At 35.6% G+C, this 12,784-nt stretch overlaps 1 protein-coding gene across 1 annotated transcript in view; it reads left to right on the top strand.

The window, feature by feature from the left end:
• The window catches only part of KCNMA1 (potassium calcium-activated channel subfamily M alpha 1), a 518,368-nt gene that overhangs the window by 330,381 nt on the left and 175,203 nt on the right, over window positions 1-12,784 (top strand). Inside the window, 1 exon segment of the mRNA XM_086616846.1 lies at window positions 11,666-11,741. Coding sequence (XP_086472972.1) covers window positions 11,666-11,741 — 76 coding nt within the window.

The raw sequence follows: 12,784 nt of genomic DNA, 5'->3' as shown, positions 1-12,784 counted from the left end.
TTGCTATTCCTGATTTTAGTGCAATTTGTTCCTGATGAATGCCAGGGAAAATTATGCAAGATGCTAGCTTGTCATTCTTCAGAAAGTGAAACTACTTTATATTGAGTTGTAATGGGCACTTTAAAAAAAAAACCAAGTTTCCAACCTTCAGTGCCACCTCTCTGCAAGGTTAGCTTGCTGAGGTGTAACATCTTATTTCAAGGATCATCTTGATTTTAATAGTATCATCAGTAAAGTGTCTCATTAATTTATTTTTTGAAAATCAAAGAATTAAAAGTATATTTTGCATTCTTTTTGAATATGGACTTCAGTAGCGAGAAAGGATTACACAACTACAAGATTATAAAAAAAAAAAAAAAACCCAAAAAACCCACAAACACCCAAGAGAATGAAAATTCCTTTTTTTCCCTAGCCTCTTATTTTCCACGAGATGAGTATTTATCTATCCCTTCCTGCTTTCAGCCTTTCATTAAAAATGGCACCACCATCAGTTTGGTGACATAATACTTCCTCTATAAAATATGATGCTTACAAGATAATACACTCTGATTTTATGTAAAGATTTGCTATTCATTCACTGCTGAGTACATCTTTGCTTGTCTTATGCAATACAACATAGTCATTGCCTGAAGTGGTATAAAGCATCAAAGTTACTGTTTATGTATCTAGTGACTGTTTTTCTTATTGCTGGTCCCAAGCTTTCTGAAAATGTTTTAATAATCTTAAGACTTTTAGACTGAGAGATTAAAAAAATAAATAATGCAACTACATGCATTTCTTCCAGAACTCAAGGTTGGACTGTAAATTTACCGTCTAAATCATTTCGTGAGATTAATGAGCAGTGAGTGCTTGGCAGAATGGACGTTAGATTGTTCTAGTTTTGTTATAGCCTATAGACAATGCTACAAAGCTGCGCCAAAAAATAGTTGTTGGACAACCTGTGTAATTTTTATATTCAAACACACCAGTTGTTTTTGTTGGGTTTTTTTTGTGTTTTGTTTTTTAATGAGGAATACTTTCACCCTTTTTGAAATAGGACCAATGAAAATTTTATGGGCCGTTTCTATAGAACAATGACTTTTACACTGTAATTTCAGAAGTAGCAACCTGAAAGAGAGGAAAAATAATATGTGGAACATTCTGTGTTGCCTTACTGTAAAATAAATTAAAAAGTAATTTTCAAGGAGAGAATGGTCACTGGATATAACAAAGTTATTTTTCTCAATGGCAAGTTTCCTCATGCTTCATGTTTTTTTCTAGGGCCCTTTTGTACAGGGCACAACTGTAAGCAGAGAGTATCCTGCAAAAGCACAGCTAGTCAGTCATCCCTGTCTAACTTGTGCTTTAGAGGACAGTAATTTGACACCTGTTTCTATCCAATGCATTGATTGTCTATGCCAACAATCGATTCTACCCTTGCCCTTTTGCAAGATGGTATAGCAAGCACCTAGTTCCTGTATTTCCAAAGGTAAAGTGGAGCTCAGCTACTGAGAAGTCTTGCTTTCTTCTCCTGCATAATTGAGATTAATAGTTTCACATTCGGATGGACTTTGAAAGCAAGTTGTCACTTAATTGTAGCAATGCTTCATATCAATCCATTTTTATGGCAAGTTCAGGGAGGGTAATGGAGTGATGCGCTCTAAGAACATGCTTCTGTTGAAAATACGGAAAACTTCACTCATAACATACTTTAAATAGCTTGGGCTCATTGAAAGTACAGTTTTTTTTAACAAGTCATCCTAGAGCTCTTTAGAACAGAATGAATGTTGATTAGTTTGGATTAAATACTTCAGAGCAGACTGCACACATAGAATCACAGAATGGTTTGGGTTGGAAGGTACCTCAAAGATCATCTAGTTCCAACCCCCCTGCCATGGGCAGGGACACCCTCCACTACAGCAGATTGCTCAAAGCCTCATCCAACCATCACCAGCGTTTCTTGTAACACAGAGTTTAGGAGTTTTAAGTGTACCTCAGACAAGGAGACTGTCAACTGTCCCCTTCACAGGGGTAGGAAAAGGTACAGAAACACTGGAAACAGTGCTATTTTTCCAGTTTGTCTGCTTAATTTGACTTCAGACTGTCACTCAGATGCTCATCTGACCTAGATAATGGGATATCTAAAAGGTAGTTTTCCTGACAACTGAAGAAAAAAGTGATTTAGCCTACAGAGAAAAGTTTTCTGTAATCTAATTTTACATTTAGTATGAAAAATGTGGCCAAGTAATAGATAGACAATATAGATGGTAGAGAACTGTACCCTCACTGAAAACAATCAGCTGTCTTATGTAATGGCAGGGAGGTTGGAACTAGATGATCTTTGAGGTCCCTTCCAACCCTGACCATTCTGTGATTCTAATCAGACTGTAGAACAAAATACTAAAAAACATTCCATTGGAAAGCGGAAATGTCTGCGCAGGAAAATAATACAAACATGTTTGTGTGGCATTGTCTGTGATGCCGAATAGTGCTTCTCAGCACAATATTTCATCATCCTGCTGTTGCTAAAATTTAGGTTCATATTTTTTTAACTTGTGGAACAGGTGTATTTTAGATTTATTTCCCGTTTCTGTCATTTAATTCATTCTTTCAGATTTTGATGTAAACAATGGATTTAGCAGTGCACTGACAGAAGAAGGGAGAAAATTGTTAAAAATTTGGCTATGCCAAGGAGCTGAGAGAGTTAAAGGAACACTGTCAAATTACTAAAACAAAAATATAGATTATATAAACTAAACAGCCTGATTCTTACTATTTATTACTTGGCTACTTTTTTCCTTTAGAGGTGTTCTAGGCTCACAAGGTAAATAGCTTCTATACCCAAACGTTGGCTGTACTGAGCACAAAGTACACTAATGATAGGTTTAAAATTGGATAATAACACGATTATAATACTATTCAAGATGAAATACAAAAATAAAGAAAAATAATTTACCTTATGTGGTAAGAAGTGGGATGTTTTTTCGTTTGAGCTGTGCAAAATGTGATTAGTAACACAGATAAGTACTACCTTGTTTAAATCTTTCCGATTTGAGAGGAATGATTCAAGTGCTCACAGAGATATTACATATATGCATGCATGCATATGGAAAGAATCATAAACTATTCCCACTAGACTCAGTGGAACTTTACTATTGTGACCAGTGGGAACATGACCAGGTTATTTGTAAGAACGTAGTGTAAAGGTTACAATGTAAAAGAGTCACAGAAGGGGTTTGCTTCTGAGTCACTCCCTGCGTATTACTTGAAATTTGTGTATACTGTTCTCTCCATGTCTATATTTGGCTTTGTCACTCTTCAATAACATTTCCAAATGCTTTGAGATCCTGTGCATTTCCTATAAGCACATGGTGCAGTCTATTTTTGTGTCCGCTTTGCATTGTACTCCAGATGGCATTGATATATTTTTGGCATATATATCTTAGCGGCTCCTCTGGAACAAAAAATAGGAATGATAAGCATATTCCTCGAAATGAAGATAGCTTTTCAAGATGAAGTTTGTATGTTATGCTCAAAGTAGGAAAGTTGACTAAGAAAGCATGTCAATATCTCGCATCTACATTTTATTTTAAAGACCTTTTTCTAATCAAATGAAATGATAGCTGACTGATCAAAATCCAGTTTCATGCATGTTCACAGAGTGAGTCTGCTTGAGAGAAACTAATGCGCTCTGTTCCTTGTGCTCTTGCTTAATGGCTAACTTTATTTGTTTGGGTTTTTTTTCCCTTCAGTAATATAACTGTCATTAACTGGGATTAGATGAAGGATTGTTGTGTTTATTTGTTGTTTTTTGGATTTTTTTTATTTCATCTGGGATAAATCCTGTCAGAGTTGGCTGATTATGCGACCTCTGCCTTCTGCATACTAACTTTAACTGGAAAATAGATATGTAAAGTTACCAAAGAAAATAATACACAGTAAACAATTCCCTTTATGTACATGAACTGCAAAACCTATATTCTTTATGAGAATACCTGTTCATTTCAAGTGAACAGCATCACATTTGTGGGTTTTGGATCAATGGGTGTGGTTCTTTGGTGTATCTGAAAGAAGCTTATGTGGTAATATCCGGATAGAAGATGGCTTTTAAGCTCTAATACATCACGGATCAGAGGAGCATCTGCACTGCCTGCCTGCTTCTGTGATTTGTTTTGTCCATCCAGTTTGTGATACTCTTATTCTGTTTTGTGAGGCTGAGTTTTGTATTTGAATTAATTCTACTTGTTTCATGCTAACAGAAATGGACTAGATTATACTGAATTATCTTTTGGTACAACATGTAAAGGTGAACTTGCCATTATCCTGTGTCCAGTTAAATAAATCTGCTTCCAAAGAAGTTCCGTTAAAGAAAGAACTCTGAGCTGTCTCTCCATGTTGATACTGAATTAGCAAAAAGAAGGATAAATATGTGACTATCTTCGCTGTTAGTGGATGCTGTGTTTGAAGACTGGACCACAATACTTATGTGCAGTGCTCCTGAAGCTGAAGATACATAGCCATGATTTCCAGCAAGATTTTAGTCTACCACAACCCTTCTGGGGGCACGCGTACAGAAACTTATAAAAGTACTAGAAGGCGTAAAAATCTCTTGGAGAATTGTTCCAAAATGGATATCGTGTCAAAGCTGGACATAATGTCCCTGAAAAGGAAGAACAACATACTTTTCGAAACTCCTTGGTGTCTTGTTATAGGGTCGGCTCGTACTGGGGTAAGGTCCAACTCTAAACTTTTCCTTCAGAACTATAGTTTGTGATTCTGTCTTTGGTGCTAGTGTTATTCTCTTCTAAAAAGATATTACATTTAATTTTCAACTTGAAAATAATGCTACAGTATTCAGTGCTTTATAGGAAAAATTCCTTTCCAAACTCTCATGCTGTAATGTGCCCGTGTCTCCCTCATCAAAGGAGTTCTGTGTTCACCTAGAATCAAGTAATTCAGTCTTTACTGTAGGATGGAATGTAATGTTCTGCAATGGTGGAGTTAATAAAAAATTATTTTTAAAACTGCTGTCGTTATTTTAACAGATGTAAAAGCAAATTAAAGAGATGTGCAGCAGAGAAGTTTATTAACAAGTCTTTGATACTGCATTGTTTGAAAGCAATTAATATCCAACCTGTGTTAGATTCTGAACTTGAAGCAGTTTTACTGTCCTGATTCATAGAGTGTTCATTTTTTCATGCTGTAGGCTGTTTTCCCTGCTTTTACACTTGCATAACAGAGGTAGGGAAATGTATAAAAATGTTTTTGTCTGTGTTGCTTCCATGGAATAGCAGATTCTTTTCCTCCCATGTTATTTCTTCTTGTTCTTTGAACTTTCATTTTCAAGCCTGTCTACAGGGATTGGAATTTGAGGTTGTTCTGCTGCACTGTGTGAAGACATTCAGGATTGGATTATTTTGCATCCTAAAAATTACCCCTCTATTACATCTGTCTCATAAAAGGTTCTGATTTCCTAAATATAGATTCTTGTTTGTTCAGTCTTCAGTGAACCATATGGTCTTAATGATACATAGGATAGAAGTAGCCATTGATAGATTTGATGAAGATACCATTCTGATGAATGGGTAAATGGTTCGTCAGGGATAGAAATGGTATATGGAATCTCTGTGTATTGGATCCTTATACCAATATTTTGGATATGCTATTGTCAAAAAGGAGGAAAAAGCAACATATGGCAATAAGAAATGGAATTATGTATCTCATTGATGAGAAATAATGTAATGCTTGATGCTGTTCTGGTAGATTGACCTCTCATGTTGACTGAAGAAGTATCCCAATTCTTTTTTGTTTTTTAAATCTCATAAAAGACAAATAAGTTTACTTGTTATTGCTTCCTTTTCCCGTTTATTGGTGTAGAATCATAAATTTCCTTTTTTTGAGGGGTTTGTGACCTATGGGTAATCCTGATTGCTGCTGCATATTAATCTAGTGGAAAGCATCAGTTAAGCAGTGAGACTGCAAAACTGTCTAACATTAGACAGGAAAATACCATATTTCAGCACCTTTAAGACTGTAAATTCAAATAGAGCTTAAAATAATGATGTTTGTTTTGCTGTAAACTTTATAGAGAAAATAATTTTCTACTGTAATTGCATTGCTACTGGCACATAGTTTATTGGTCATGTTTATATCACTATTCTAGTCTAAAGCATCCATTTTACCTGGGTCCTTAGTAAAGTGTCAGAAAGCAATAGCTGGAAAGTATTTGCACCTCACCTCACAGAACTGAACAAGTATGTAGTGAAATGAATAAAATTATTCCTGTCGTATTCTAGATCTAGCCCAGTATTTCAACATACTGTATTGTTTCTTATTGTACAGATCATTGATTTCTGTAATATTTAAGACTGATTGCAGTTTTTGGGGTGATATTTGGCCTCTCTTAGCGACTCTTCAAATTCAGCCTGAAAGATGCGGATGTGTCAAATTTTCATATCTAAATTCAGTGTCTAAAATTTGAGGAGGTAGGCATTTGATCTCTGGGAGACAGGTGTGGTTCCTGGGGTTTTTTTGGTGGTGGTGTGACAGTTTTATTTTGATTTTTTTGTTTGTTTGGATTTTTTTGTATGTTAGTTTCGTTTTAACGGTTTCCAGGTTGAACACTCAAAATTGGAAATAAAATTGCACCACACATTATCCAGGAAATTACCTAGTAGAAATAATAGAACATATTACACACATATTTTACATTTTCAGTGTACTTTGAAAATGGTCTGTTAGCTGTACAGGCAACACAGCTAAACAAATATTTTCGCACTAAGAAAATAATCCTGTGGTATTCTTGGACGTTCATTTGAATCGTCATATCTACAACTAAAATTATTGTACTAGAGACAGAAACTATTAACTAAAATTCTTTGTCTCATGCTGTTAAAAGAATCTGGTTTGATAATCATTAAGGTTTTTTCTGGGCTAGAAATCTATGAATCTCTTAGCTTTATCCTGGGTATTGCAGCTGAAATAAACTTCAGCTCAGAAGCATACTTTAGTCATCCATTTAGAAGCAGAAGACTGACAAACTGAAGAGGCCCTTCGTTTTATCTGTATATTTTTCCCGTGATTAGAGAGATTTTCTAGGTGAATTAAATCTTTTGATACTTACTTTTTTTTGGTATAAGTTGTATAGAATATTATATCCTATTCCAGTAAGATCCTGTAAGAAAATTCTGATACAAAACCTCTAGTCAAGAGAAAGGTGGGTGACATGATGGAGAAAAACCAGCAAGTACTTTCTGACCATTCCATTCAGTATTTTACAGTTAACTTTAGCAGCCAAGATCCTATGAAAATGTGCAAAATTAGAATGTACTTTACTGTAATTCATTAGAAACTTACCCTATTTGAACTATTGATTATACCATTTAAATGTAAAACAGTTTTGTAGTTATTTCATATTAAAAGAAATTATTCTTCCTCATGAATAAAATACATTACCAAATATTGCTAAGGAAAGAGACGTGTACTCATTTGTATATGTAGCTGAGTCAGCTTTGAGAAAATGGGAATTTTTGTTAGTGCTCCTATTACAGAATTTTGCTTACTATTCTCGATGCATAAACAAACATCAAAAATGTCCATTCTTTCATGAGTTGGTGGACCGAAAGAGTGACCATCTTCTTACTTGTAAGTCAAATTTGGTTTGAAAACAGTGAGAGAGCACAGCATAGGGCATTGTGTTACTGATCACATGCAATTATTTTTCAGACAGGCTATTTTTTACAGATGTTTTCTCAATAATTACTCGAGTTAGACCCAGCAAAATATTTTCTATTGAACTTGTTTTAATTTAATCTTATGTGGACTCATAAGGTAGCTACTGAATAATTTATTATTAATTCCTCCTGAGCCGGGTTCTCCTTGACTCTGACAGTTAATGTCAAATGGATTTTAAAGCCCTCAGTTGGCTAGATTTTCTGCTGAAGGGGATTATAAAACTCAGAAGTGAACCAGTAGATTCATTACTAAATGCAGTACCCACTGAGACAGATTGTACTCCTTGTTCAGCACCTGGTCAGAAACAGTGACTGTCAGGGCGAACAAAAGTGTTTTCCTGCAATGTTCATTCTGCTGATGAAATTTGTATGAGATGATGTCTCTAAATAGCTGGAAAGAATATTATATTGCAATTAGGTTTTCATAAAAAAGACTTTTAGAGGTCCTTTGAAGCAAAACTGAGAATATAATTTTAATAGGCATTGAAAATATTTGAAATACATAATTTGTATGGGCTTTAAAAAGGTGTATTGTCATGAAGGGTTTTCCTGTTCTCTATTTCCTATTCCTATTGATTACCAGAGGACTTTTTTTTTACTAATATAGAATATATTTTATAATAAATACAAAAATTCAATTTTCTAATATGACTGATGTTTCTACAAAAGCTAAATAAATATAAACAATTTGTCTATAAATTATGAAGAGATAGCATCATACAGGATCACAGTACTTTGTCTATGAGGTTTTCAATATTTGATCTGGAAAACTTACCTTTTCTTGGTGCCTTTTAATAAGGCTTATGCCTTATTATATCCTGATACTAGGAACATAGGAAAAAATGCTTCTTAAATGCCACTTTCTTGCTGGGATGATGGAACTCACAGATTATTTGCAAGACAGGAAGTACAGAAAATGCAAGTGCAAGGTCCTGCACCTGGGTCGAAGCAGTCCCAATGCAAATGGGGAGGTGAAAGGATTGAGAGCAACCCTGAGGAGGATTTGGGGCTATGGTGGATTAAAAGGGGAACATGAGCCGGCAATGTGCGCTTGCAGCCCAGAAAGCCAACCGCATCCTGGGCTGCATCCAAAGAAGCGTGGCCAGCATGTCGAGGGAGGTGATTCTTCCCCTTTATTCTATTCTTGTGAAACCCCACCTGGAATACTGCATTCAGCTCTGGAGTCCCCAACACAAGAAGGACATGGAGCTGCTGGACCAAGTCCAGAGGAGGGCCACGAAGATGATCTGAGGGATGGAGCACCTCTGCTATGAAAACAGGCTGAGAGAGTTGGGGCTGTTCAGCTGGAGAAGAGAAGGCTCCGGGGTGATCTTATAGCAGCCTTCCAGTACCTAAAGGGGCCCTACAGGAAAACTGGAGAGGGACTTTTTTACAAGGGCATGTAGTGATAGGACAAGGGGAAATGGCTTTAAACTGACTAAGGAAGAAGTTCTTCACTCAGAGGGTGGTGAGGCACTGGAACAGGTTTCCCAGAGAAGCTGTGGGTACCTCATCCCTGGAAGTGTCAAGGCTAGGTTGAACGGGGCTTTGAGTAACCTGATTTAGGGGAAGGTGTCCCTGCTCATTGCAGAGGCGTTGAACTAGGTGATCTTTAAAGTTCCATTCCCAACCGATGCTATTCTGTGATTCTATGAAAATCATATCAAATTATATGTATATAGGAATCTAATAACAGGTCTGTTTGGTTCTTCAGAAGTGTAGAATACTCGAAAAAATTATTTGCCCATCATGGTAAGCAAAACTGATTCTCATTTCATTTTTGTTCTTCATATTTGAACCACACATAGCAGGTATTGCACTGAGGTTTCTGGAGATCAAAATTTGATCTTTTCTATATAATAATTCCTTTAGCTATAAAACACAGCCCCACCAGTAATGTCCTAGACAAGATACAGAAGTTACAAGGTGATTGTAAACTTCCACTATTACGAGTCAGTTGTAATTTGTATTTCATGTAAGCTGTTCAAGCACTCTCCACTCTTTTTTTTTTTTTTTTATTCTATTATCTGAAGGGAATTCTTTAAAATAATGCAGGCTGTAGCAAATGCAGAACTTAATCCATAATGATATTCTTCTTTCACAAAAAATACTTTCTAAGCATAGTCTTTTGTTTTATCATTGGATATCTCAGCAACTAAAATATATCTGAAGCGTTGTAAGGGTTTGGAGATAGAGGGTTATTGCTAATTTTGATGTTTCTCAGGCTTCTTTTTAAAACATTGCAGTGGGTAACTTGGCTATATCATTAACTTCGGATGCAATGCAAAGCATTTGAAAGGAAGGATTTTTCTCCCACCAGCCGTTTTCCAGAAAGGTCCTGGGGAGCAGAGTGAGGGAGGTAGCTGGAAGGAACAGAGCTGAGAAAGTTTAGGGGTTGCTAGTAAAGGTCGTCTCCATCCCTGACCAGCCACATCTCTTTGGATAAGAGAAGCAACTGTGGTAACCACTGCAAGTGGAGTAGAGGGACATGTCTGTCCTCAGTTCAGCACTATGATCCAAATGATCATCCTCTAATTGTAAATTGAACTGAAATTTATAATTATTAAACCATCATTTTATTGCTTTTCTTCTAGTCCAGTTTTCAAAAGAAATTTTATATCCATGTAATAGACAGGAGTGATTTTCTACTTTAAGGTTACTTATGAGCCTTATAAGACTACTTATGAGCCTTAGCAAGAGTAAGAATATTATTTAACAAACACTCCAAGAATATTGCAGAAATAAAGCCTTGATTTAAACGCATCTCGCCACATACATCTTTGGGCCTGAGGGGAACTCTCGACTCCACTGAGATGATGAAAGTTGTGACCAGGTTTATGTATTCTCTAGGACCAGTCTTTCCTTAAGCTGCTAGAAAAAAAAAGTGATTTATAGCACTGAAATGGGCACTTTACTGGCATTTATGTTATTTATAAAATAAATGCCAGAAAAGAGGATGTATGAGAAGAAGCTGTTCTGGACGTTAACTCTAGCAGTTGCAATACCGTGTTACACAACTTTTATATAACTCCTGGCTGTACTGTCTATTAAAAATTATCCTCAAAGCTTTATTTTAATTTTATAAGCTGTGCATATGTATAATGCACAATGTACTGTTCTTCATATGCCAAAGATCTGCAGTCACATTATTTACTATCAGCAATAAGTCTCTTAATAATTTAAGCTCTTAATCTTCTATAGTATTTTATCTTGCTCACACTCTCTTTGTGTATGTCTCGCTGGCTTTGTAGTTGTCTGGGAATTGCTATTCAAACAATCTGATTTCACCGCAAAAATGCTATTTCTTTGTAAAATAGTTACTTCTTTAATGGCCCAAATTGTAATCTATTCCTATAGTTACTGTCTGATTGAAAGAATTTGTCATTTTTGAAAGAGAATCTGTCGATTCTCTGTTCGTCTGCCTGAGATTTTTGAAATTAGGGTGGAGATAGGGAGCATTATTATAATAAAGATTTTACGTCATTAAGATTTACCAATTTAATCAGGCATATACACAGTCTACTTTATCCAGGTTATCAGATCTCTTGTCCATAATCTCGTATTTTTCACTAAGCAACGTGGGAGCTTGAGGACTGAGGAGTTTCAGATCTGTGTGTGTCTTGCCTGGAAGAGGACATGTGCACTAGAATTATCAACAGAACCTCAGTGAGGTTTTTTCCCCTTAGCTTTCAGCCTGTATGTCTCCTCCATGGCTTCCCTACATAAACTAAGGTTTTTCTGGTAGGATACTTCAGCTATTAAGGAAATAAGTTTAAAACAATTTGAAAAAGACCTGTAAGGATCTTGGAACCATTAACATGGAAGAACACTTCAAAGGTATTTGACATATTTGTATGCTACCTATGTTGATTTAATTGATCACTGTTGTTGTAAGTGAAATGTTATCATTTGAATTATCTTATTAGAGGTGTGTTTTTTTTTCTTTACTGCAGGTTTAAGATTTTTAAGAGCTCTTAGACTGATACAGTTTCAGAAATTTTTGCAGTTTCTGAATATCCTTAAAACAAGGTAAGACCTTTTCTTACGTACTGAGTTAGTTGTGTTGGTGACAGAACATAAATGGCTTAGGTTTGTGGTCCTAGTAATATGATTTTCTTTTCTGGAAAAAACTACTTATCTGTTCTTTAAACCTTTTTCTGCTGATGAGTGATTTATCAGCATCAGCATCTTTGCTATGTGATCAGTAGATTTTTACTTGATGTATTGTTACTTTTGAAATATCTGAGCAAGACTGTGGTGATAAATTAAAAGTAGAATGAATTACAGAGTTTTCTACTGACTAAACATTGCTGCTTTTCCATGTAATCAGTTCATATTCTGCTGCCTCAGAAAAGTGGAATCAAAATTCATTCAAAAGAATACAGTTAAAAAGTATTTTGAGAAATAATCATTGTGACTCTATTTCAGTTTTTTTGAACTGAGCATCCTTCTTCACATCAAAAACATATTAAAAAATAATTTTACACTGAGCTTTCTTTAGATTATATTCACTGTCATTAGCATTTGTTCAAAGAATAATTAAAATACTCCAGGTAACCTTCTGTATTTCACTGATTCTTTGGGCTATTAATACATCAAAGTCGTATGGAAGAAGCACAGCTTTGAATAAAAGATCACTTTGAAGGAAATAAAAAGGAACCTTCCCATTCCTCCTGGTTAAAGACATACTTCTTTTCATCATTCCCTAAAATACCGCAGATGAAATATTGAACCCAGCTTCCAATAATTACTGTAACTCAGTTTCATTCTGAAATCCTGTGCTGTCTCCACCAGTTGATGGTGCATGTGTGAGGGCTTTATATGCAAGTATAACTCGATTTACTTGCTGTGTTAATTAGTAGAGATGGGGAAATAGAGCTTCAAGATTTGTACACACTCATAGTAAACAACTGTTGTTCCACCCTTAACCTTGAAACTACTCTCTTTGCTGTAAAACTATTTGCTGTCTTGTCTGTCTTTAACTGTGTAATTGTAAAGAAATCAAAGAATGCATAGTGAAGATGTAGTCCAGTAGCTTAGCATATGACCATTGTGGTAGAGGAGAATAATTT

This window comes from Tauraco erythrolophus, chromosome 9 (assembly GCF_009769465.1).
Source record: "Tauraco erythrolophus isolate bTauEry1 chromosome 9, bTauEry1.pri, whole genome shotgun sequence".
Classification (NCBI taxonomy): domain Eukaryota; kingdom Metazoa; phylum Chordata; class Aves; order Musophagiformes; family Musophagidae; genus Tauraco; species Tauraco erythrolophus.
This window is presented reverse-complemented; position numbering and strand designations above follow the sequence as displayed.